At 49.7% G+C, this 27,591-nt stretch overlaps 1 protein-coding gene across 4 annotated transcripts in view; it reads right to left on the reverse strand.

The window, feature by feature from the left end:
* The window catches only part of PGM1 (phosphoglucomutase 1), a 304,177-nt gene that overhangs the window by 118,729 nt on the left and 157,857 nt on the right, over positions 1-27,591 (reverse strand). For 3 of the 4 annotated variants that reach the window (XM_063939190.1, XM_063939189.1, XM_063939191.1), the window contains 3 exons: positions 26,132-26,341; positions 25,025-25,132; positions 23,325-24,713 (listed from right to left, as the gene is read on the reverse strand). The exons of the other annotated variant lie outside the window; for it this stretch is intronic. In XM_063939190.1, the coding sequence (XP_063795260.1) occupies positions 24,639-24,713; positions 25,025-25,132; positions 26,132-26,341 (393 nt within the window). In that variant the 3' untranslated portion in view covers positions 23,325-24,638. Of the gene's footprint in view, positions 1-23,324; positions 24,714-25,024; positions 25,133-26,131; positions 26,342-27,591 lie in introns of those variants that run through there. 4 annotated transcript variants of the gene reach the window in all.

The raw sequence follows: 27,591 nt of genomic DNA on the forward strand, positions 1-27,591 counted from the left end.
GGTGCCGGTAGAACTACAATCACCAGCATGCCCATGGTTGCCAGAGCATGCCTCAGATTGTGGAAAGTATGTATGTTGCAGTTGTTGAAATACAAACTCATCCAAATCTATGGGTTTTACAATTTTATTCTTCCATATCACAATTAATAGGCGTATCTATAATGCACCCGTATAATTATACTCACCTTTCCGGAGTCCAGCGTCGGTGTTGCTGCAGAAATCACCAGGAAACTGGTGCAGCGCCCATTTTCCTAGGGACTTGCACATGCGTAGTAGAGGAGTCACTGGGAACATCTTGCAGGCGCCATGTTCTTGGAGACCTGCCCAAGTGCAGTGGAGTCTGGCACAATGCCAGTCTTCTACTCAGCAGAGAGGAGGGACGGAGCCCCCTTCTATCTTCCAAATAATATGCTAGGTGCAGCAGGAGGCATCTGTAGGAGATAGACTCCTCCTGCGTACATCTGCGAGATCCGGGTGCTGCGTCTGAGGACGCCATAGTGTCAGATCACTATAGCGACCATCAGTCGAGACTTGTGACCCTTATCCTCAAGTACCACCAACATGTCACGTTATGTGGATTTCCCTAATCACGGTTACGGGTTACAGTGGTGGAGAGGCCCTTTCTCCGCACAGTGTAATATATTGCTAGTATACCTCCCGCTGGGTATACCTGATATGGTTACATGGTCAACCCTGGACCCGCTTGGTTGGAGCCAGAGAAGTGAGAACGTTGCGGCGTCACACAGGTAGTAATACACTATAGGTCTGAGCGGTAAGCCTGGGTGGCTTGTGATCTTCATGCAGTACAGCCTGCAGTATGCTCTCCCTTGTAGGAAACTGACCGTTTTCAGGGAGTGTTCGGGAAAACGCAGGTGTGCCAGGAAAAACGCAGGCGTGGCTGGACGAACGCAGGGCGTGTTTGTGACGTCAAAACAGGAACTGAATGGTCTGAAGTCATCGCAAGCGCTGAGTAGGTCTGAAGCTACTCTGAAACTGTACAAAATTATTTTGTAGCGGCTCTGCGATCCTTTCGGTCACACTTCTGCTAAGCTAAGATACACTCCCAGTGGGAGGCGGCATAGCGTTTGCACGGCTGCTAAAAACTGCTAGCGAGCGAACAACTCGGAATGACCACCTAGGTCAGAGCATCTACAAACCAGCAGATCTTGTGGGGTGTTCCTGGTGTGCAGTGTTAAGTACCTAAACAAAGAGGTCTAAGGAAGGGCAACCGGTGACAGGGTCACATGTGCCCGAGGCTTATTGATGCATGTGGAGATCGAAGGCTGGTCTGTCTGGTACAATCCCACAGAAGAGCTAACAATTAACCAGCCAATGCTGGCTACGCTAGAATGGTGACAGACAGAGCCGTAACTAGACTTTTTGGTGTCCTGTGCCAGGAAGAGAATTGGCACCCCTCCCCCCACATTTTCCAATAGGGACTTAAGACGTATTATACCTCGAATCCTCTTTATACCACATTCATGCACGTAACTTGAGAGCTCGTTGTTATGCCGTTACAAAACCCTTTATTATAACACATTTCATTATACTGCCATACCCAGGATTCAAACCTATAACCTGTTACATTCCAGTCACACACCCTACTCCATGAGCTATTTGATCCTGTATAAAATATCTGAACACTATATGAAGCTACTGGTACTTTCTAAAAAAGTAATCAGCATTGTAATTGAGCAGATCTATGTAGTGTGCAGCCACACATCCAATCCCTTGCAGCCGCACACTACATAGATCAGCCCAGCCGCAATGCTGATAATTTTTTCAAATAGTTTGCATACTTACGTCACGAACTGGGCGGGCATTTACATGCGCCCGCCCAGTTCAGCCGTCAATCACAGGCAGCCTCTGCAGCATGTGTACAGGCAGTCGGATGACAGTCCGTACACACACACAACGATGCACCAATGCAGCAGGGCCGACGATATATTGGCTATACAACATGGAGGTGCACTACATGTACTGCACAGATGAACCTCTTTCCCAAGTTACACATTTATTACCTGTTATTTATAAGGTTTTATTTATACTTACACAGGTTATTAAATTCAGAACACAAAGGAATGCCATAGCAAAAGTACAGAACACCAGATAGCAGGGCTGTAACTAGGGGGGGGGATCACCCAGAGCAGTCGCTGCCCTCACATCATCTGCACTTGACTTGCAGGGTGCCGGGAATGATACCCTGCAGCCAGTAGCACCGATGCAGAGTGGCCTAGAGCAGCATCCAGAGGACGTTCCAGACACGCACCCTGCAGCCAAGAGCGTAGCTACCATAGGTGCAGGCAGTGCAGCTGCTATGGGGCCCGGAGCTGAGAGGGGCCACCTTCCCTGTCACAGTTACATGTGTTATATACAGGGTGTAGCTACCATAGGTGCAGGCAGTGCAGCTGCTATGGGGCCCAGAGCTGAGAGGGCCACCTTCCCTGTCACAGTTACATGTGTTATATACAGGGTGTAGCTACCATAGGTGCAGGGAGTGCAGCTGATATGGGACCCAGAGCTGAGAGAGGCCACCTTCCCTGTCACAGTTACATGTGTTATATACAGGGTGTAGCTACCATAGGTGCAGGGAGTGCAGCTGATATGGGACCCAGAGCTGAGAGGGGCCACCTTCCCTGTCACAGTTACATGTGTTATATACAGGGTGTAGTTACCATAGGTGCAGGCAGTGCAGCTGCTATGGGGCCCAGAGCTGAGAGGGGTCACCTCCCCTGTCACAGTTACATGTGTTATATACAGGGTGTAGCTACCATAGGTGCAGGGAGTGCAGCTGCTATGGGGCCCAGAGCTGAGAGGGGCCACCTTCCCTGTCACAGTTACACGTGTTATATACAGGGTGTAGCTACCATAGGTGCAGGGAGTGCAGCTGCTATGGGGCCCAGAGCTGAGAGGGGCCACCTTCCCTGTCACAGCTACATGTGTTATATACAAGGGCGTAGCTACCATAGGTGCAGGCAGTGCAGCTGCTATGGGGCCCAGAGCTGAGAGGGGCCACCTTCCCTGTCACAGTTACATGTGTTATATACAGGGTGTAACTACCATAGGTGCAGGGAGTGAAGCTGCTATGGGGCCCAGACCTGAGAGGCAGTAGCGGATCTTGCCACGGGCAAGCAGGACTTTTGCCCGGGGCGCTCCTGGAGGGCGCCGCACCAGGGCAAGATCCGCTGCTGCTGTGCCCCCCGCTGCCCGCTGTGAAGGCAAACTAGACGCGTCTAGTTTTCCTTCGTGGACAGGTCCTTTGCTGTGCGGTGCGCGATGACGTCATCGCGCACCGCACATCATTTCAGTCTGTACAGAGGGCGTAAATGACCACGCCCCCTGTATGAAGCCACGCCCCCTATTGCCGCCCGTGGCGCACAGAGCCCCAGAACCGGCCCTGCTGAGAGGGGCCACCTTCCCTGTCACAGTTACATGTGTTATATACAGGGTGTAGCTACCATAGGTGCAGGAAGTGCAGCTGCTATGGGGTCTAGAGCTGAGAGGAGCCACCTTCCCTGTCACAGTTACATGTGTTATATACAGGGTGTAGCTACCATAGGTGCAGGGAGTGCAGCTGCTATGGGGCCCAGAGCTGAGAAGGGCTACCTTCCCTGTCACAGTTACATGTGTTATGGCCCTCATTCCGAGTTGATCGCTCGCAAGGCGATTTTAGCAGAGTTACACACGCTAAGCCGCCGCCTACTGGGAGTGAATCTTAGCTTCTTAAAATTGCGACCGATGTATTCGCAATATTGCGATTACAAACTACTTAGCAGTTTCAGAGTAGCTTCAGACTTACTCGGCATCTGCGATCAGTTCAGTGCTTGTCGTTCCTGGTTTGACGTCATAAACACACCCAGCGTTCGCCCAGACACTCCTCCGTTTCTCCGGCCACTCCTGCGTTTTTTCCGGAAACGGTAGCGTTTTTAACCACACGCCCCTGAAACGCCGTGTTTCCGCCCAGTAACACCCATTTCCTGTCAATCACATTACGATCGCCGGAGCGAAGAAAAAGCCGTGAGTAAAAATACTATCTTCATTGTTAAATTACTTGGCGCAGTCGCAGTGCGAATATTGCGCATGCGTACTAAGCGGAATTTCACTGCGATGCGATGAAATATACCGAGCGAACGACTCGGAATGAGGGCCTATATACAGGGTGTAGCTACCATAGGTGCAGGGAGTGCAGCTGCTATGGGGCCCAGAGCTGAGAAGGGCCACCTTCCCTGTCACAGTTATATGTGTTATATACAGGGTGTAGCTACCATAGGTGCAGGGAGTGCAGCTGCTATGGGGCCAGAGCTGGGAGGGGCCACCTTCCCTTTCACAGTTATATGTGTTATATACAGGGTCTAGCTACCATAGGTGCAGGGAGTGCAGCTGCTATGGGGCCAGAGCTGAGAAGGGCCACCTTCCCTGTCACAGTTACATGTGTTATATACAGGGTGTAGCTACCATAGGTGCAGGGAGTGCAGCTGCTATGGGGCCCTGGCTGCCTCCGGGGGCCCTGCACCCTCCCTGCACCTGTTTGTGCTGGGGGCCCCAAAGGTGTAGCTACGCCCCTGTTGAAAGGGTTGTGTTAGGAGGTATGTGATAAGGGTCGCTGTGAGTTGGCCGGCTACCTGACAGCCCTACAGGACATGTGAATGATTGCAGACAGAGCGCTTCAACTTCCTGTGCACCGCTGCTTCCCGTCCCCGAGCACCGCAGCAGCAGCATGACTCCCGAGCACAAGCTGGAGAGTGAGGACGATGATGCGCCCGAGGAGGTGACGTTCCAGAGCGCCAGGGTCGGCGCGGAGAATGCCCGTTTGAGGCGGGAGGCGGCCAGCAGGTGACCCATGTAATATAGCGGACTGTGCTGCGCGGGGTGCTGGGGGCCCCGTGGAAATTGTGCTATGGGGCCCCCAAAGGTGTAGCTACGCCCCTGCCTGCAGCCTGGGTAGTTCTCTTCTTCCTAGTGTTGGTGGTCCCACCCCTGCTGCAGCCATGTCAGATATGGAAGGACAGATTACTGATAAAGTGTAGTCATATAGTCATGTATTGCTTATGCCAAGCATTGTAACCTATGCAGTGCGACCAAGAGAGCTGCCAACTCCTAATCCTGTGCGTATCGTATCATTTTGTACTTTGTATCCATCAAAAGTGTAAAAATATTTCTCTGACGTCCTAGTGGATGCTGGGAACTCCGTAAGGACCATGGGGAATAGCGGCTCCGCAGGAGACTGGGCACAACTAAAAGAAAGCTTTTAGACTACCTGGTGTGCACTGGCTCCTCCCACTATGACCCTCCTCCAAGCCTCAGTTAGATTTCTGTGCCCGGCCGAGCTGGATGCACACTAGGGGCTCTCCTGAGCTCCTAGAAAGAAAGTTTATTTTAGGTTTTTTTATTTTACAGTGAGACCTGCTGGCAACAGGCTCACTGCATCGAGGGACTAAGGAGAGAAGAAGCGAACCTACCTGCTTGCAGCTAGCTTGGGCTTCTTAGGCTACTGGACACCATTAGCTCCAGAGGGATCGACCGCATGGAACTGGCCTTGGTGTTCGTTCCCGGAGCCGCGCCGCCGTCCCCCTTACAGAGCCAGAAGCAAGAAGAGGTCCGGAAAATCGGCGGCAGAAGACATCAGTCTTCACCAAGGTAGCGCACAGCACTGCAGCTGTGCGCCATTGCTCCTCATGCACACTTCACACTCCGGTCACTGAGGGTGCAGGGCGCTGGGGGGGGCGCCCTGAGCAGCAATAAAAACACCTTGGCTGGCAAATATATCACAATATATAGCCCCAGAGGCTATATATGTGATAAATACCCCTGCCAGAATCCATAAAAAAGCGGGAGAAAAGTCAGCGAAAAAGGGGCGGAGCTATCTCTCTCAGCACACTGGCGCCATTTTCTCTTCACAGTATAGCTGGAAGACAGCTCCCCAGGCTCTCCCCTGTAGTTTGCAGGCTCAAAGGGTTAAAAAGAGAGGGGGGCACTAAATTTAGGCGCAATATTGTATATGCAAGCAAAAATTCACTCAATATAGTGTTAATCCCTAAATTATATAGCGCTCTGGTGTGTGCTGGCATACTCTCTCTCTGTCTCCCCAAAGGGCTGTGTGGGGTCCTGTCCTCGGTCAGAGCATTCCCTGTGTGTGTGCGGTGTGTCGGTACGGCTGTGTCGACACGTTTGATGAGGAGGCTTATGTGATGGCAGAGCAGATGCCGATAAATGTGATGTCGCCCCCTGTGGGGCCGACACCAGAGTGGATGGATAGGTGGAAGGTATAAACCGACAGTGTCAACTCCTTACATAAAAGGCTGGATGACGTAACAGCTATGGGACAGCCGGCTTCTCAGCCCGCGCCTGCCCAGGCGTCTCAAAGGCCATCAGGGGCTCAAAAACGCCCGCTCCCTCAGATGGCAGACACAGATGTCTGACTCCAGTGTCGACGAGGTTGAGACATATACACAATCCACTAGGAACATCCGTTACATGATCCCGGCAATAAAAAATGTGTTACACATTTCTGACATTAACCCAAGTACCACTAAAAAAGGGTTTTATGTTTGGGGAGAAAAAGCAGGCAGTGTTTTGTTCCCCCATCAAATGAGTGAATGAAGTGTGAAAAAGCGTGGGTTCCCCCGATAAGAAACTGGTAATTTCTAAAAAGTTACTGATGGCGTACCCTTTCCCGCCAGAGGATAAGTTACGCTGGGAGATATCCCCTAGGGTGGATAAGGCGCTCACACGTTTGTCAAAAAAGGTGGCACTGCCGTCTTAGGATACGGCCACTTTGAAGGTACCTGCTGATAAAAAGCAGGAGGCTATCCTGAAGTCTGTATTTACACACTCAGGTACTAGACTGAGACCTGCAGATAGTGCTGCTGCAGCGTGGTCTGTAACCCTGTCAAACAGGGATACTATTTTGCGAACATAAGACGTCGTCTTATATATGAGGGATGCACAGAGGGATATTTTGCCGGCTGGCATCCAGAATTAATGCAATGTCCATTCTGTCAGGAGGGTATTAGAGACCCGACACTGGACAGGTGATGCTGACTTTAAAAGGCACATAGAGCCTTATAAGGGTGAGGAATTGTTTGGGGATGGTCTCTGGGACCTCGTATCCACAGCAACAGCTGGGAAGAAAAATGTTTACCTCAGGTTTCCTCACAGCCTAAGAAAGCACTGTATTATCAGGTACAGTCCTTTCGGCTTCAGAAAAGCAAGCGGGTCAAAGGCGCTTCCTTTCTGCACAGAGACGAGGGAAGAGGGAAAAAGCTGCACCAGTCAGCCAGTTCCCAGAATCAAAATTCTTCCCCCGCTTCCTCTGAGTCCACCGCATGACGCGGGGGCTCCACAGGCGTAGCCAGGTACGGTGGGGGGCCGCCTCAAAAATTTCAGCGATCAGTGGGATCGCTCACAGGTGGATCCCTGGATCCTTCAAGTAGTATCTCAGGGGTACAAGCTGGAATTCGAGGCGTCTCCCCCCCGCCGTTTCCTCAAATCTGCCTTGCCGACAACTCCCTCAGGCAGGGAGGCTGTGCTAGAGGCAATTCACAAGCTGTATTCCCAGCAGGTGATAGTCAAGGTGCCCCTACTTCAACAAGGACGGGGTTACTATTCCACACTGTTTGTGGTACCGAAACCGGACGGTTCGGTGAGACCCATTTTAAATTTGAAATCCTTGAACACATACATAAAAAAAAAATTCAAGTTCAAGATGGAATTGCTCAGGGCGGTTATTGCAAGCCTGGAGGAGGGGGATTACATGGTATCCCTGGACATCAAGGATGCTTACCTACATGTCCCCATTTACCATCCTCACCAGGAGTACCTCAGATTTGTGGTACAGGATTGCCATTACCAATTCCAAACACTGCCGTTTGGACTGTCCACGGCACCGAGGGTCTTTACCAAGGTAATGGCAGAAATGATGATACTCCTTCGAAAAAAGGGAGTTTTAATTATCCCGTACTTGGACGATCTCCTTATAAAGGCAAGGTCCAAGGAGCAGTTGTTGGTCGGAGTAGCACTATCTCTGGAAGTGCTACAACAGCACGGATGGATTCTATACATTCCAAAGTCACAGCTGGTTCCTACCACACGCCTACTGTTCCTGGGGATGGTTCTGGACACAGAACAGAAAAAAGTGTTTCTCCCGCAGGAGAAAGCCAAGGAGCTGTCATCTCTAGTCAGAGACCTCCTGAAACCAAAACAGGTATCGGTGCATCACTGCACACGAGTCCTGGGAAAAATGGTAGCTTCTTACGAAGCAAAATTCCATTCGGCAGGTTCCATGCAAGAACCTTTCAGTGGGACCTCTTGGACAAGTGGTCGGGATCGCATCTTCAGATGCATCGGCTGATAACCCTGTCTCCAAGGACCAGGGTATCTCTACTGTGGTGGCTGCAGAGTGCTCATCTTCAAGAGGGCCGCAGATTCGGCATACAGGACTGGGTCCTGGTGACCACGGATGCCAGCCTACGAGGCTGGGGGGCAGTCACAAAGGGAAGAAATTTCCAGGGACTATGGTCAAGTCAGGAGACTGCCCTTCACATAAATATTCTGGAACTAAGGGCCATTTACAATGCCCTAAGTCAAGCAAAATCCCTGCTCCTACACCAGCCGGTGCTGATCCAGTCAGACAACATCACGGCAGTCGCCCATGTGAATCGACAGGGCGGCACAAGAAGCAGGACGGCGATGGCAGAAGCCACAAAAATTCTCAGATGGGCGGAGAATCATGTACTAGCACTGTCAGCAGTGTTCATCCCGGGAGTGGACAACTGGGAAGCAGACTTTCTCAGCAGGCACGACCTCCACCCGGGAGAGTGGGGACTTCATCCAGAAGTCTTCCAAATGATTGTAAATCAATGGGGTCGTCCACAGGTGGACATGATGGCGTCCCGCCTAAAACCGCGGCTGCGTTTGACGGCATGGCGGTTGAATTCCGGATCCTAAAGGAAAAAGGCATTCCGGAGGAAGTCATTCCTACGCTGATAAAAGCCAGGAAAGAAGTAACCGCAAACCATTATCACCGTATTTGGCGAAAATATGTTGCGTGGTGTGAGGCCAGGAAGGCCCCAACAGAGGAATTTCAGCTGGGTCGTTTTCTGCACTTCCTACAGTCAGGAGTGACTATGGGCCTAAACTTGGGTTCCATTAAGGTCCAGATTTCGGCTCTGTCGATTTTCTTCCAGAAAGAACTGGCTTCACTGCCTGGAGTTCAGACATTTGTAAAGGGAGTGCTACATATTCAGCCCCCTTTTGTGCCTCCTGTGGCACCTTGGGATCTCAACGTGGTGTTGAGTTTCCTAAAATCACATTGGTTTGAGCCACTTAAAACTGTGGATTTGAAATATCTCACGTGGAAAGTGGTCATGTTATTGGCCTTGGCTTCGGCCAGGCGTGTGTCAGAATTGGCGGCTTTGTCATGTAAAAGCCCTTATCTGATTGTCCATATGGATAGGGCAGAATTGAGGACTCGGCCCCAGTTTCTCCCTAAGGTGGTATCAGCTTTTCACTTAAACCAACCTATTGTAGTGCCTGCGGCTACTAGGGACTTGGAAGATTCCACGTTACTGGACGTAGTCAGGGCCTTAAAAATGTATATTTCCAGGACGGCTGGAGTCAGGAAAACTGACTCGCTTTTTATCCTGTAGGCACCCAACAAAATAGGTGCTCCTGCTTCTAAGCAGACTATTGCTCGCTGAATTTGTAGCACAATTCAGCTGGAGCATTCTGCGGCTGGATTGCCGCATCCTAAATCAGTAAAAGCCCATTCCACGAGGAAAGTGGGCTCATCTTGGGCGGCTGCCCGAGGGGTCTCGGCTTTATAACTTTGCCGAGCTGCAACTTGGTCAGGGGCAAACACGTTTGCAAAATTCTACAAATTTGATACCCTGGCTGAGGAGGACCTTAAGTTCTCTCATTCGGTGCTGCAGAGTCATCCGCACTCTCCCGCCCGTTTGGGAGCTTTGGTATAATACCCATGGTCCTTACGGAGTTCCCAGCATCCACTAGGACGTCAGAGAAAATAAGATTTTACTCACCGGTAAATCTATTTCTCGTAGTCCGTAGTGGATGCTGGGCGCCCATCCCAAGTGCGGATTGTCTGCAATACTTGTATGTAGTTATTGCCTAACTAAGGGTTATTGTTGAGCCATCTGTTGAGAGGCTCAGTTATATTTCATACTGTTAACTGGGTATAGTATCACAAGTTATACGGTGTGATTGGTGTGGCTGGTATGAGTCTTACCCGGGATTCAAAATCCTTCCTTATTGTGTCAGCTCTTCCGGGCACAGTATCCTAACTGAGGCTTGGAGGAGGGTCATAGTGGGAGGAGCCAGTGCACACCAGGTAGTCTAAAAGCTTTCTTTTAGTTGTGCCCAGTCTCCTGCGGCGCCGCTATTCCCCATGGTCCTTACGGAGTTCCCAGCATCCACTACGGACTACGAGAAATAGATTTACCGGTGAGTAAAATCTTATTTTTTAAGTATTGCTTTTCCCACCCATTGTACTCCATGTAGTGCGTCTAAGATGGCTGCCGCCCCTGGTACTGTCATTGGTAGGATGAATAACCTATAGACCTGATGATTCTATGGTATCCAGGTCCTAATTCAGGCTTGATCGCTGTTGTGCGAAATCGCAAGGCGGCCGATTATCGAATGACTGCGCATGAGTATGGATCGTAATGTGCAGGCGCGAGGCCAAACTGCCGAAAAACCCTGTGTCTAATTTGATCGCTAGGCGTACGCAGATTGATTGACAGGAAGCGAGCGTTTTGGGGATAGCAACTGCCCGTTTTCTGGGAGTGCCAGGAAAAACGCAGACGTTCCCAATCGTGTTCAGGACGGGTGTGTGACGTCAGCTCCGGCCCCGATCAGCCTGTAGGAGTAAGTCCTGGGCTACGCACAGACTGGAAAAATCATTCGATGGTGAGTGTGTTGCGAACGGATTTGCAGCTGACCGGCGTATGCAAAGCTTTTTGCACGGCGTACGCAGACTTGCACGGGGCAGTTTATCACTCTGTATGGGCGGCGACTATCCGATCACAAACTCTGTAAATTCGCAAAGGAGCGATCAGGTCTGATTTCTATTTTCACCCACGGTAATCATTGTAGTGCGCCCAAGATGGCTGCCGCTTTTGTAATGTGTAGCTAGCAAATGTAAAGCACTTTGGAGTCAATTCAATTCCGCTCGATTTGAAAAGCGCCGGGAAGGAGGTCCCGGAACTATTCAATTAACCGCACTGTTATGTCGGAGAACGCTGGTTCTTGCTCCTTAAACCAGGTGTTTAGTCGCAAGAACTGGCATTCTCCGACTTAAGTGTCTGGCGTAATGCTGTTTGCACCGCGCTAATAGCAGGAAACAACATCGCGGCAGTAGCTAAGCCCGAATTCTGCTCACACCCCAGCAGGGGTGCGAGAATAATCCTCTGGTCGGGCATAACTCACGCTCTATTAAATAGCTCCAGGACCTCCTTCCCGTAGCTGTTATCAGCACGCAGAATTGAATTGACCCCTTTGAGTACTTTTGGAGAAAAGTGCTATATAAATAAATAAACCTCATCACAATTATAATTACAGTGTAGCCTAAGCTAGAATTTCTGCCCTCATTCCGAGTTGTTCGCTCGCAAGCTGCTTTTAGCAGCTTTGCACACGCTAAGCCGCCGCCTACTGGGAGTGAATCTTAGCTTATCAAAATTGCGAACGAAAGATTAGCAGAATTGCGAATAGACACTTCTTAGCAGTTTCTGAGTAGCTCGAGACTTACTCGGCAACTGCGATCAGTTCAGTCAGTTTCGTTCCTGGTTTGACGTCACAAACACGCCCAGCGTTCGCCCAGACACTCCTCCGTTTCTCCAGCCACTCCTGCGTTTTTCCCAGAAACGGTAGCGTTTTTACACACACTCCCATAAAACGGCCAGTTTCCGCCCAGAAACACCCACTTCCTGTCAATCACATTACGATCGCCAGAACGAAGAAAAAACCTCGTAATGCCGTGAGTAAAATACCTAACTTCTTAGCAAATTTACTTGGCGCAGTCGGACATTGTGCACGCGCATTAGCGACTAATCGCTCCGTTGCGAGAAAAAAATAACGAGCGAACAACTCGGAATGACCCCCTTCATCCTTTAGGGGAATATGTACTAAGCAGTGATAGAAGTGGAGAAGTGAGCCAGTGGAGAGGTTGCCTATGGCAATCAGTCAGCAGCTCTGTATACTTTTATAGTATGCAAATTAGAAATGGCACGTCAATGCTGATTGGTTGCCGTGGGCAACTTCTCCAATGGCTCACCTCTACTTTTATCACTGCTTAGTACATCTCCCCCTTAGTAAAGATCAGACCCACCTTTAGTGGATCTTTGAATGTGTTCTGGGAAATCAAGACACTTTGGGGGGAATTCAATTGTTTGAAAAGTCAGTGGTGTGTCTGTTTCCCCCCCTGTCTTATTAGATAGGAAAAAACAGACACCCATCCGACTTTTAAAACAATTGACTTCCCCCCTTTGAGGCAAAAATGGCTCACTCCCAAATTGTTCATGCAGCAGAACCCAAGGCCTGAGAGGGTTGTGGATCCCAGGGATCAACTGGGATTGTAATTGATACATTTGCACTTAGATGATTTTCGGAATTGCAAGATCCAAAACGGAGCTCTTTGGAAACTTCATCAGGGTTAATGCGAGACAGAGTTTAGATAGGCAGATGCCGTACAGACAAAAGCTGCAGCAGACCACAGAGAACCAATGTAGGTCAGGATTCCAAAGTTCAGCCGAGTCTACAAACAGGCCATGGTCAGCAAAAGGAGCGCAAACAGGTAGAAGCATGATCCAAGTACCACAGCACAATGATCTGCCACTGACTGAATGCTAGGAGTAAGTCAGTATCAGCTGCAGGTAGGTAGGTGGGGCAGTGACTTGTGCAGTGAATGTGAGGGCATTGAACACAGCCAGCACATACAGGCAATGTGTGTTCTCCAGGTGTGGCTTGCCAGTCAGTGGGATTCTTTGCCATACAGCTGGAGGCTAATGCTGAGCGGCTGCTAAGAAAGTTGCAGAAGCATAACTTTGCCACACGCTTGCTCAGTACTGTGGGCCTAATTCAGCTTGTTTTTTGCTGCCCTGCGATCAGATAGGCGCCGCCTACAGGAGAAGGGTAAAATCGCTGTGCAAGTGTGCGATCGCATGTGTTGCAGAGCTGCACAAAAATCACTTTGTGCAGTCTCTGCGCAGCCCAGGACTTATCCAGCGCGATTGAATCATGGTGATCGGGGCCGGAGCTGACGTCGGACACCCTCTCTGTAAACGCTTCAGCACACCTGTGTTTTTCCGGACACTCCCTGAAAATGGTCAGTTGCCACCCACAAACGGCCTCTTCCTGTCAATCACCTTTCGAACGCCCGTGCGAATGGATCCTTCGCACCATTCCGTGGCTGAGCGGCAAAGCCCGTTATAGCCAGACGATGCGCCGGCGCATTGCGGTGCATACGCATGCGGAGTTCGGATCTGATCGCCCGCTGTACGAAAACGCACAGCAGCGATCAGATCTGAATTATCCCCAGTGTGCGTATACAAATGCGGGATTAGAGGTTTCCTGTATTCAATAAAAAAAACAAAAACTGTTTCATTTGTTTTACTTGGATCCCTTTTACCGGGATGTAGTTCATTTGCTGGCTGTCGGGATCCCAACGGTGCACTGCAGTCCGGGGACACACGAACAGTGCATGTTTTCCAGGTCTCCTCACAAAATCATCTAAAATAAATTGGAACCACCTGTGGTTCTTTTAAAAAGTGTCAGTCAGTAATGACTACACCTGTGCTCCAGCAAGGAGATATAGAAAACATGTACTGCTAGGCGGGGAATTCAATTAGCCGCGGGACTGAGTGTGTTGCTGCAGTTCCCGGGTTTGATGCCTGGTGCTATTCAATCAGCTGCCTGTTTTCTTGCACAGTGACCCATAGAGTCCGTGTTAAGTGCTGGGATCTATGGGTTAATCGATCACAGACAGCTGCGGTAAACACTGAAAGCCATACATGCCGCGGTTCTCTGTTCACACCTCATGAAAAAGAGCGGACAGAAATCCGTGTTGGGTGCCACCAGTGGGCTGTAATTGAATAGCCCCGGGCACATAACCCAGGAGCTATAAGTACGCGGTAAGTGCCGCGGGTAATTGAATTTTCCCCTTAGTGTGTCCCAAGGAATGGATTTTAGAAGCACTGATCCAGGTAATGAGTGCGGGAAACATCCACTCTCCCAAAATAAATGCACAACAGTCACAATACAGTAAGGACTTTATTTACGAAGATATCCTTTGGGGATATATTCTATCACACATACCTGTTATGGGTATACAGATGTGTCCTCTTACATCTTTGCTCCGTGCGCTACAAGTCGCGTTACACATAACGCGTGAGTGCTGTGTGACTCGGTAGCGCTGAGCATCTTTTTTTGCGTTTTTTTCCACAAAAATGCATCTTAAATACAAAGTAATGGAATTTTACTTACGAGCAGCTGCTGCTGATTACAATGATATGCAGCATGCCTGTATTCTGTGTGTGACTGCCACTGTATCTGTATACAAAATGCTATGCTTCGATGTTTTCCTGAACGTGACATTTCAGATGCAGATACAGATGCAATTACGTATAGAATATAGGCATGCCGCATATCATTTTAATCAGCAGAAGTTGCTTGTGCGTCCTATTACATTATTGAGTCTAAGAAGCATTTCTGCGGAAAGAAAATCCCCAAAAAGACGATCGTGCTACCCAGTTCCGCCACGGCAAGGTACGGCTATCTAGCAAACTAATGTGTCTCTTCAGCAGTGAAAGCGTGACACAGTAAAGATGAGGTCCTGCTTTTCACAAGGAGAAGCTGATATTTGTGATTTATATGCAATCGCATTGGGCAGTAGAAAAAGAACAGTCAGTATCATCTTCTAGAGTCAAGTCCTATTACCCAGCTGACATTTACAGGCCGGGATACTATTACAGTCACAGAGCAGAGGTCAGTACATGACAAAAATAGCAGCGGCCCTGCTGGCTGCGCCCTTAGAGAAGGTTCCACAAATAATATGTGTTTAACCCAGAGCGCTCCTACTTGTGAATCCTAATGACTGACCCTTGTTTTACCGCAGAGATTAAAGACAAATTATCACCTTCCCCGAGCAGGGCGGCATCACAGGGAAGCTACGACCTGTCTCCCGCAATGTAAGCATGAGCTGGACAAGGGCCCTGAGCAACGAGATGAGTTACTGGGATACCAAAGGGGAGACGGATCAAGCCTTGGAGAGAGAGATAAAGTAGAGAGGGTACCAATCAGATTTCAACGACTGCTAGATAAATGACAGTTAGAAACTGGTTCACTTTATCTCTCTCCAGAGTCTTGATACATATTCCCCATGGAGAGATGCAACAGCCTATAGAGCGGTGATAGGCAACTGGATACTCTTGAAGGGCCGCACATAGGGGGTCAATCCGACCCGATCGCTCGCTGCAGTTTGTCGCAGCGCAGCGTTCGGGTCGGAACTGCGCATGGCCGTCATCGGTGCCCAGCGATCGCCTCTGAGACAGAGGAGGTCGCTGGGCGGGAGGGGGCTGAACGGCGGCGTTAAGTTGCCGTTTAGTAGGCGCGGCTCGGCCAATGCAGGCGTGGCTGGACCGTTGTGGGGGCATGGCGCGGCGGCTGCGTGACATCTCACGCAGCCGTTGCGGCCAGCGGCAGCGACACACAACTCCCGGCCAGCCGCAGGAGCTGCGCTGGCCAGGAGTTACTCCATAGATACAAAGGCATCGCCTCTGTGCGATGCTTTTGTATTTGTGTGGGGGGGAAGAGGGGGGCTGGCACTGACATGCGGGGCGGACTAGCCCTGTGCTGGGCGTCCCCCCGCATGTCTGAGTTTACGATTGTAGCTGTGTTAAATTTAGCACAGCTACGATCAACTCGGAATGACCCCCACTGCCCTAAGGGCCTAATTCAGAGTTGATCGCAGCAGCAAATTTGTTAGCAGTTGGGCAAAACCATGTGCACTGCAGGGGAGGCAGATATAACATGTGCAGAGAGAGTTAGATTTGGGTGGGGTGTGTTCAATCTGCAATCTAAATTGCAGTGTAAAAATAAAGCAGCCAGTATTTACCCTGCACAGAAACAAAATAACCCACCCACATCTAACTCTCTCTGCACATGTTATATCTGCCTCCCCTGCAGTGCACATGGTTTTGCCCAACTGCTAACAAATTTGATGCTGCGATCAACTCAGAATTACCCCCATAATGGTGGTAATTCCAAGTTGATCGCAGCAGGACATTTTTTAGCAGTTGGGCAAAACCATGTGCACTGCAGGGGAGGCAGATATAACATGTGCGTTAGATTTGGGTGTGGTGAGTTCAATCTGCAATCTAAATTGCAGTGTAAAAATAAGAATTTACTTACCAATAATTCTATTTCTCGTAGTCCGTAGTGGATGCTGGGGACTCCGTAAGGACCATGGGGAATAGCGGCTCCGCAGGAGACAGGGCACAAAAGTAAAAGCTTTAGGATCAGGTGGTGTGCACTGGCTCCTCCCCCCATGACCCCCCTCCAAGCCTCAGTTAGGATACTGTGCCCGGACGAGCGTACACAATAAGGAAGGATTTTGAATCCCGGGTAAGACTCATACCAGCCACACCAATCACACTGTACAACCTGTGATCTGAACCCAGTTAACAGTATGATAACAGCGGAACCTCTGAAAAGATGGCTCACAACAATAATAACCCGATTTTTGTAACAATAACTATGTACAAGTATTGCAGACAATCCGCACTTGGGATGGGCGCCCAGCATCCACTACGGACTACGAGAAATAGAATTATCGGTAAGTAAATTCTTATTTTCTCTGACGTCCTAAGTGGATGCTGGGGACTCCGTAAGGACCATGGGGATTATACCAAAGCTCCCAAACGGGCGGGAGAGTGCGGATGACTCTGCAGCACCGAATGAGAGAACTCCAGGTCCTCCTCAGCCAGGGTATCAAATTTGTAAAATTTTGCAAACGTGTTTGCCCCTGACCAAGTAGCAGCTCGGCAAAGTTGTAAAGCCTAGACCCCTCGGGCAGCCGCCCAAGATGAGCCCACCTTCCTTGTGGAATGGGCATTTACATATTTTGGCTGTGGCAGGCCTGCCACAGAATGTGCAAGCTGAATTGTACTACACATCCAACTAGCAATCGTCTGCTTAGAAGCAAGAGCACCCAGTTTGTTGAGTGCATACAGGATAACAGCAAGTCAGTTTTCCTGACTCCAGCCGTCCTGGAAATATATATTTTCAGGGCCCTGACAACATCTAGCAACTTGGAGTCCTCCAAGTCCTTAGTAGCCGCAGGTACCACAATAAGCTGGTTCAGGTGAAACGCTGACACCACCTTAGGGAGAAACTGGGGACGAGTCCGCAGCTCTGCCCTGTCCGAATGGACAATCAGATATGGGCTTTTGTGAGACAAAGCCGCCAATTCTGACACTCGCCTGGCCGAGGCCAGGGCCAACAGCATGGTCACTTTCCATGTGAGATATTTCAAATCCACAGATTTGAGCGGTTTAAACCAATGTGATTTGAGGAATCCCAGAACTACGTTGAGATCCCACAGTGCCACTGGAGGCACAAAAGGGGTTGTATATGCAGTACTCCCTTGACAAACTTCTGGACTTCAGGAACTGAAGCCAATTCTTTCTGGAAGAAAATCGACAGGGCCGAAATTTGAACCTTAATGGACCCAAATTTGAGGCCCATAGACACTCCTGTTTGCAGGAAATGCAGGAATCGACAGAGTTGAAATTCCTCCGTGGGGGCCTTCCTGGCCTCACACCATGCAACATATTTTCGCCAAATGCGGTGATAATGTTGTGCGGTCACCTCCTTCCTGGCTCTGACCAGGGTAGGGATGACCTCTTCCGGAATGCCTTTTTCCCTTAGGATCCGGCGTTCAACCGCCATGCCGTCAAACGCAGCCGCGGTAAGTCTTGGAACAGACATGATCCTTGCTGAAGCAAGTCCCTTCTTAGTATCTCTTGAAGTTCCGGGTACCAAGTCCTTCTTGGCCAATCCGGAGCCACGAGTATAGTTCTTACTCCTCTCCGTCTTATAATTCTCAGTACCTTGGGTATGAGAGGCAGAGGAGGGAACACATACACCGACTGGTACACCCACGGTGTTACCAGAGCGTCCCAGCTATTGCCTGAGGGTCTCTTGACCTGGCGCAATACCTGTCCAGTTTTTTTGTTCAGACGGGACGCCATCATGTCCACCTTTGGTCTTTCCCAACGGTTCACAATCATGTGGAAGACTTCCAGATGAAGTCCCCACTCTCCCGGGTGGAGGTCGTGCCTGCTGAGGAAGTCTGCTTCCCAGTTGTCCACTCCCGGAATGAACACCGCTGACAGTGTTATCACATGATTTTTCGCCCAGCGAAGAATCCTTGCTGCCATTGCCCTCCTGCTTCTTGTGCCGCCCTGTCTGTTTACGTGGGCGACTGCCGTGATGTTGTCCGACTGGATCAGCACCGGTTGACTTTGAAGCAGAGGTCTTCCTAGGCTCAGAGCATTGTAAATTGCCCTTAGCTCCAGTATATTTATGTGGAGAGAAGTCTCCAGACTTGACCACACTCCTTGGAAATTTCTTCCCTGTGTGACTGCTCCCCAGCCTCTCAGGCTGGCATCCGTGGTCACCAGGACCCAGTCCTGAATGCCGAATCTGCTGCCCTCTAGTAGATGAGCACTCTGCAGCCACCACAGAAGAGACACCCTTGTCCTTGGAGACAGGATTATCCGCTGATGCATCTGAAGATGCGATCCGGACCATTCGTCCAGCAGATCCCACTGAAAAATTCTTGCGTGAAATCTGCCGAATGGAATCGCTTCGTAAGAAGCCACCATTTTTCCCAGGACTCTTGTGCATTGATGCACTGACACTTGGCCTGGTTCTAGGAGGTTCCTAACTAGCTCGGATAACTCCCTGGCTTTCTCCTCCGGGAGAAACACCTTTTTCTGGACTGTGTCCAGAATCATCCCTAGGAACAGCAGACGTGTCGTCGGAATCAGCTGCGATTTTGGAATATTTAGAATCCACCCGTGCTGTCGTAGAACTACTTGAGATAGTGCTACTCCGACCTCCAACTGTTCTCTGGACCTTGCCCTTATCAGGAGATCGTCCAAGTAAGGGATAATTAAGACGCCTTTTCTTTGAAGAAGAATCATCATTTCGGCCATTACCTTGGTAAAGACCCGGGGTGCCGTGGACAATCCAAACGGCAGCGTCTGAAACTGATAGTGACAGTTTTGTACCACGAACCTGAGGTACCCTTGGTGAGAAGGGCAAATTGGGACATGGAGGTAAGCATCCTTGATGTCCAGGGACACCATATAGTCCCCTTCTTCCTGGTTCGCTATCACTGCTCTGAGTGACTCCATCTTGATTTGAACCTTTGTATGTAAGTGTTCAAAGATTTCAGATTTAGAATAGGTCTCACCGAGCCGTCTGGCTTCAGTACCACAAATAGTGTGGAATAATACCCCTTTCCTTGTTGTAGGAGGGGTACTTTGATTATCACCTGCTGGGAATACAGCTTGTGAATTGTTTCCAATACTGCCTCCCTGTCGGAGGGAGACGTTGGTAAAGTAGATTTCAGGAACCTGCGAGGGGGAGACGTCTCGAATTTCCAATCTGTACCCCTGGGATACTACTTGTAGGATCCAGGGGTCCACTTGCGAGTGAGCCCACTGCACGCTGAAACTCTTGAGACGACCCCCCACCGCACCTGAGTCCGCTTGTACGGCCCCAGCGTCATGCTGAGGACTTGGCAGAAGCGGTGGAGGGCTTCTGTTCCTGGGAAGGGGCTGCCTGCTGCAGTCTTCTTCCCTTTCCTCTACCCCTGGGCAGATATGACTGGCCTTTTGCCCGCTTGCCCTTATGGGGACGAAAGGACTGAGGCTGAAAAGACGGTGTCTTTTTCTGCTGAGATGTGACTTGGGGTAAAAAAGGTGGATTTTCCAGCTGTTGCCGTGGCCACCAGGTCCGATGGACCGACCCCAAATAACTCCTCCCCTTTATACGGCAATACTTCCATGTGCCGTTTGGAATCCGCATCACCTGACCACTGTCGTGTCCATAAACATCTTCTGGCAGACATGGACATCGCACTTACTCTTGATGCCAGAGTGCAAATATCCCTCTGTGCATCTCGCATATATAGAAATGCATCCTTTAAATGCTCTATAGTCAATAAAATACTGTCCCTGTCAAGGGTATCAATATTTTCAGTCAGGGAATCCGACCAAGCCACCCCAGCGCTGCACATCCAGGCTGAGGCGATCGCTGGTCGCAGTATAACACCAGTATGTGTGTATATACTTTTTAGGATATTTTCCAGCCTCCTATCAGCTGGCTCCTTGAGGGCGGCCGTATCTGGAGACGGTAACGCCACTTGTTTTGATAAGCGTGTGAGCGCCTTATCCACCCTAGGGGGTGTTTCCCAACGCGCCCTAACTTCTGGCGGGAAAGGGTATAACGCCAATAATTTTCTATCGGGGAAAACCCACGCATCATCACACACTTCATTTAATTTATCTGATTCAGGAAAAACTACAGGTAGTTTTTTCACACCCCACATAATACCCTTTTTTGTGGTACTTGTAGTATCAGAAATATGTAACACCTCCTTCATTGCCCTTAACATGTAACGTGTGGCCCTAATGGAAAATACGTTTTCTTCACCGTCGACACTGGAGTCAGTGTCCGTGTCTGTGTCGACCGACTGAGGTAATGGGCGTTTTAAAGCCCCTGACGGTGTCTGAGACGCCTGGACAGGTACTAATTGGTTTGCCGGCCGTCTCATGTCGTCAACCGACCTTGCAGCGTGTTGACATTATCACGTAGTTCCCTAAATAAGCCATCCATTCCGGTGTCGACTCCCTAGAGAGTGACATCACCATTACAGGCAATTGCTCCGCCTCCTCACCAACCTCGTCCTCATACATGTCGACACACACGTACCGACACACAGCACACACACAGGGAATGCTCTGATAGAGGACAGGACCCCACTAGCCCTTTGGGGAAACAGAGGGAGAGTTTGCCAGCACACACCAAAACGCTATAATTATACAGGGACAACCTTATATAAGTGTTTTCCCTTATAGCATCTTAATATATTATAATATCGCCACCAAAATGCCCCCCCTCTCTGTTTTAACCCTGTTTCTGTAGTGCAGTGCAGGGGAGAGCCTGGGAGCCTTCCTAGCAGCGGAGCTGTGTAGGAAAATGGCGCTGTGTGCTGAGGAGAATAGGCCCCGCCCCCTTTTCAGCGGGCTTCTTCTCCCGTTTTTCTGACAACCTGGCAGGGGTTAAATACATCCATATAGCCCCAGAGGCTATATGTGATGTATTTTTAGCCAGCATAGGTACTTTCATTGCTGCCCAGGGCGCCCCCCCCAGCGCCCTGCACCCTCAGTGACCGTTGGTGTGAAGTGTGCTGAGAGCAATGGCGCACAGCTGCCGTGCTGTGCGCTACCTTAAGAAGACTGGGAAGTCTTCAGCCGCCGATTTCTGGACCTCTTCTCTCTTCAGCATCTGCAAGGGGGTCGGCGGCGCGGCTCCGGTGACCCATCCAGGCTGTACCTGTGATCGTCCCTCTGGAGCTAGTGTCCAGTAGCCTAAGAAGCCAATCCATCCTGCACGCAGGTGAGTTCACTTCTTCTCCCCTAAGTCCCTCGTTGCAGTGAGCCTGTTGCCAGCAGGACTCACTGAAAATAAAAAACCTAACAAAACTTTTACTCTAAGCAGCTCTTTAGGAGAGCCACCTAGATTGCACCCTTCTCGGCCGGGCACAAAAACCTAACTGAGGCTTGGAGGGGGGTCATGGGGGGAGGAGCCAGTGCACACCACCTGATCCTAAAGCTTTTACTTTTGTGCCCTGTCTCCTGCGGAGCCGCTATTCCCCATGGTCCTTACGGAGTCCCCAGCATCCACTTAGGACGTCAGAGAAAATAAAGCAGCCAGTATTTACCCTGCACAGAAACAAAATAACCCACCCAAATCTAACTCTCTCTGCACATGTTATATCTGATCCCCCCTGCAGTGCACATGGTTTTGCCCAACTGCTAAAAAATTTCCTGCTGCGATCAACTTGGAATTACCCCCAATACGCGTTACCAGCTATAACAAACACATCTGACAATAAAGACGTCAGAAGCTGGGAAACAAAAAGTGAAGGTTTGGAGAGCCACATGTGGCCCTAGGGCAGCGTTTTTCAACCGCTGTGCCACGGCACACTAGTGTGCCGCCAGCGGTTGTCAGGTGTGCCGCAGCCTGCTGCTCACTGGCCACCAGAGATGCCCTGCACAGTGCTCCACCCAGTGTCAGAACTACTAGCGGTGCAGCCACACAGCCGGCAACAGTATCAGCAAGCTTCATTACTAATGAGACGCTGCCAGCGACCTCCGAGCCAAAAAGGAAGCAGGTCTGGAAGAATGTAAGCGAAGGGGGAAGCACGCTCCCCGCTCCGTAGTCAGTTTTGTCCCCTGAGCAGTGTCGCACAGACGTCATGTCACGACGCTGCAGCCTAATGTTTGCCGCCGTGCTGTCACAGAAAAGAGGAGACCCACGCGTCTGGTGAGTGTAAGGAGGGTACAGGCTGTCAAGACAGAGCAGAACAGCAGAACAAGGTAAGTTAACTCGGGTAGCAGGGAGTTTGAAGGGCCGGAGCAGCACATTAATGACCATACATGGGGACGGAGGGGGGGGGGGAGGGGGAACGCAGTATTGGGAAAACGGAGGGGGAGAAGGAGCATTCATTACTGTAAATACAACAGGGGGACCACACTATTGGGAGTTTAGTGGGGAGCTGGCACACCACTGCACCATATTAAGGGGCACATCACTAGTAATACAGAGGGAGGACACAGTACTGACAGAACAGTGGTTGGAGCACATTACTGGCAATAGAAGAGCGAGAGGGTCAGGCAGTGATGGTGAGTGAGGGGTATGTCTGGGTAAGGTATGGGGTGGCGGTGTGGAATTACTGTGGGGGTCAGTGTGTTTGATTTATACCTGTGGGTGCCAATATGCTTTAACTGTTGGGGCCAATGTGTTCAATTACTGTGGGGGCCAATGTATTTGATATCTGTGGGGGCCAATGTGTTTTTTTTTCCCCGTGGGTAACTGATAGCGTGCCTTGGGAATTTAAAGTCTTGTTAGGCGTGCCGCGAGTCGAGAAAGGTTGAAAATCACTGCCCTAGGGCCACCAGCTGACCATCATAAAGAGTTGACCTCTGATGTAGGGAAGAAGATGCAGACAAAACATGAAGCTATGTATAAGTATTTTTTATTTATCCAAATCATTGCAGTTACAATATAAAAATAAATACAAACAGCAAAATATTTCTCAGTATATGAGCCGCATTCAATTAGCCGTGAAAAAACAGACATTTACTATGAATCGCGATAAATTAGCGAAAGGCCTATTAAATTGCCCGTGAAAACGTATTTGTGGTAATTTTACGGTGAATTTCAATTCACCAACTCTGAGCAGGTGATAAAATAGGGATTTTCCCCAAGTTTAAGTAAAAAATGTCAGGATTTGGGTCTGAACCCCTGGGACACCCCCCTGAATGGCTAATTGGCACTTAGAAGTTTTTGATTATTTTTAATTGGCCAAATAATGACAAGTCATTTTTGGGGTGTAAAAGTGCAAAATGGAAATTGGGGTACAAAGTATGGGACAGGTGTGTTGGGGTGCTTTATGAGTGGGACAAGTGTTTTTAGACTTGCAGGTGGGAGTAATCGGTCTGTTTTCAATTTTATTTTTAAAGTCCCTAAAATGACTCAGATATATGCTTATACCCGTTTTTATGTACTCCGAATTGAATTTTAGCACTTATTTTACTGAAAAAAATTAGCTTTCTGTAATAAAAAAAAAAAAATGCATATAACAGCCATTTGACCCAAATGTAAGTACCAGAAATACTTTTATTATAACCAATAATATGGGATTACCGCAAAAGTTGTTGCTGGCAGTAAAAAGTGAAAAAAAATAATGGTTAAATCAGCCTGTACCGCCCCTTCCCCCCTACAAAAGCGAAACTAATATTGGATAACAATATAGAAGTTTTTTGTGAATTTGCAATTGAATAGGTGAATTGTGGGAGCGTGCATGCCCACGAAAAGCTCATTTTTGCAGCTTAAAAGCCACGGAAACTGCAATCGCGGTAAATTACTGCACTTTTGCGGCTAACTGAATTCGATCCAAAGTCCCCAAACACTTCCTGCCTTAGTTGGAACTGATGAGCATAGCGGGGGTGAAGTAGGTACATTTGTGGAGAGATTATTGGAAGGGTTCTCAGTACCTACAACACCCCTGACTGTGAGGACAGTAACTGAACTGAAACCACAAGGTCTCTCATTGCTGCTCTATCTGCCCAGATATGGAGGAGATGCATCGAATCATTCAGTAATGAGACAAAATGAATAACATACAGTATAAACACTTTGTTGAGTGGAATGTGGCACTTGCTCATTTAATCAAAATTTTTGGCAAAAAGTGTAAAATTTCTTAAATCACAGGATATTAGCAGCGTCCATTAGTTATAACACATCATTCCCCAGGTCTCCACGAGCCCAACCTATGGCAGGACGCTCTGCACGCAGTTATAAACCCACTCCTGTCTTTCGTTCATGGCCATGACGTGTTGTGACACCTGCAGGTAGAGAAGATCACGTTAGTTCAGTGTAATGTATCCACAGCTACAGGTATGATGTCACAGTGATGTTTGGGGAGAGCAGTGTAATTGGCTCGTATAAATAGTCCTTTGGCGGGATTTAATACAGGGCTTAAGAGGACGAAACGATAATGACAGTCAGACGCCTAAGTGAGCAGGGATTATTTGTATACACTACATATGTACACAAGTACACCCGTGCGTACACAGGTGGTGCATAGATTCTACACTTGGTAGTACAATGTATTTGGTTACAATGAGAACATAAACAAATCGTGAGTTCCTTTTACCATAGTTGATCTTGCTGCCACTTCTACAGCAAACACGCTCAGTCCCCGGCTGCTGGTGCAGTTCTTGCTCTTGTCGTTATTTACCTGAACCACAATCTTCTTATCCGACTGCCGGGGGGAGAGAAAAGGAACGAGCGTTACCGTATATAGAGTGATGGATCTCTCATCTCCATAGTGCCTGCTAGTCACTGTAGAATTCATGGTCGGTATTACTGTGTACAATATATACAGTAGGTGGTTCTGGGGAACGCTGGACATTCTGGAGCTATTGGAAGGATTTTTACCAACATACAGACATTGCAATACCTGTCCCTAACACTACAGTTACACTGCTATCGCTGTCAGGCTAGCGGCACCCTTGTTCAGCTTTTGGGCTTGCGGTTCTCTGGCACGGTAACACATAGTAGTGCCCAAAGGAGAGAGCCGAAGTGCATGAACAGCCAGGTCCTACAGTGACAGCAGGTTAGGCTGTGATTTCCCCCCTACACCTGGACGGGTGTGGATCATTAGATGGACAGTGTCTAGGTCGACAAAGTTTACGTCGACCACTATAGGTCGACAGTCACTAGGTCGACAGGGTTTCTAGGTCGACATGTGCTAGGTCAAAAGGTTGATATGAGTTTTTTTTTTTTTGGGTGTCGTTTTATTCGTAGAGTGACCGGGAACCCCAATTATAGCACCGTGTCCCCTCGCATGGGCAAGGTGTCTTGCTCCGCTACCACTTCGCTCGGCACAGATTACCGTTCCAGTCGTAGTCCACGTGGATCGTTAAGTATGAAAAAGTTCAAAAAAAGAAAAAAATGTGAAAAACTCATGTCGACCTTTTGACCTGTCGACCTAGCACATGTCGACCTAGAAACCCTGTCGACCTAGTGACTGTCGACCTATAGTGGTCGACCTAGACAGTGTCGATCTTCGGACCGGATCCCCACCTGGACACACGTCACCTTACAGCAGACCTCGATGAGCGTTCTGCGCTGCGTATTGAGTACGCTTTGACTTCCAGCTCAGGCAGAGTAACACTGACCTTGACCTTGTAGTATTAATTCTCTTTAATGAATGAATCTGCTGCCGCTCGCCGTTCTCTGGAATCACATTAGTATCTACCTTATTCTCAATGACAGAACTGATGCGGCTGTCGTTCTTGTATGTATAGATGATCGCGCTTTCGAAGCCATCCATGGGTTTTCCGTCTCCCTTGAGAACGACAGATTTGCACAGCACCTTCTGCAGCTGCCGGCTACTGGAGCCCAGACTCACAGCCTTCAGTTTGGGTTTGCACTTGTCAGCGTAAGCGTCGATAATGAAAGGACAAGCCTGTTGTACAAAATACAAGGTAATGAGGAAATACCCGGCACACAACTGTCACCTTTCCTGTTCACAACACAGTGGCAGAGTGGGAAGTATCTCGTTTGCTGGTCTACACTCACACATTAGCAGTGGCGAATCCAGAAGTGGCTGTACAGCAGAGCCCCGCCCCCTTCTGCAATTTCCAGAGGCGGCTGTACAGCAGAGCCCCGCCCCTCCTGCACTTACCAGAGGCGGCTGTACAGCAGGGCCCCGCCCCCTCCTGTAATTTCCAGAGGTGGCTGTACAGCAGGGCCCGGCCACCTCCTGCACTTACCACAGGTGGCTGTACAGCAGAGCCCCGCCCCCTCCTGCACTTACCAGAGGTGGCTGTACAGCAGAGCCCCGCCCCCTCCTGCACTTACCAGAGGCGGCTGTACAGCAGAGCCCCGCCCCCTCCTGCACTTACCAGAGGTGGCTGTACAGCAGAGCCCCGCCTCCTCCTGCACTTACCAGAGGTGGCTGTACAGCAGAGCCCCGCCTCCTCCTGCACTTACCAGAGGTGGCTGTACAGCAGAGCCCCGCCCCCTCCTGCACTTACCAGAGGTGGCTGTACAGCAGAGCCCTGCCCCCTCCTGCATTTACCAGAGGCGGCTGTACAGCAGGGCCCCGCCCCCCTGCACTCTCACTGGTCAATGCTCAGCACCTTCCACCAATCAGTGTGCTACTGTTAGCGCACACGTCATGGCTGTGCCTGAGAAACTGATAGTTGGAGTGAAAGCCTAATTGCACCGCACGGCTAGTGACATAGGTGCTATGGTGCTTATGGAAATCCAGCTGTCCATAACATGTATTATTTATAGTTCCCGGAATAATGTCTCAGGCAAACAGCTGCTGCGTCCTGCAACACTAATGTCATGCCAACGCTCAGCGCTAATGTTCCTGGGAGGCGTCCTATACAGGCTGACCATAATCTCTCACTAGTTCTCAGAGCATACTCATATAGCCAAAGGTGATTATGGCCCTGACCGCGGGCCCAATGGAGTGATATTTTGCTACTGCACATGCACCAAAGCGGCGATAGATTAGCACCGGCGTGCGCAGAGACAAATTATTTCCAAAGTGAGCGACAGGTAGTCAGCGTTTGGGGGAGGTAACAGGGGGCTAAAACATGCAGGCACGTCTGGACCGTTTTCTGGGTGTGCCATAGCCAGCTGCTGCTAATTTGTATGGAGCTGGAGAGGCTGCTGCGTCATAAGAGAGTCGCTGTGTCTGAGACA

Source organism: Pseudophryne corroboree, chromosome 9 (assembly GCF_028390025.1).
Source record: "Pseudophryne corroboree isolate aPseCor3 chromosome 9, aPseCor3.hap2, whole genome shotgun sequence".
NCBI classification, from domain to species: Eukaryota; Metazoa; Chordata; class Amphibia; order Anura; family Myobatrachidae; genus Pseudophryne; species Pseudophryne corroboree.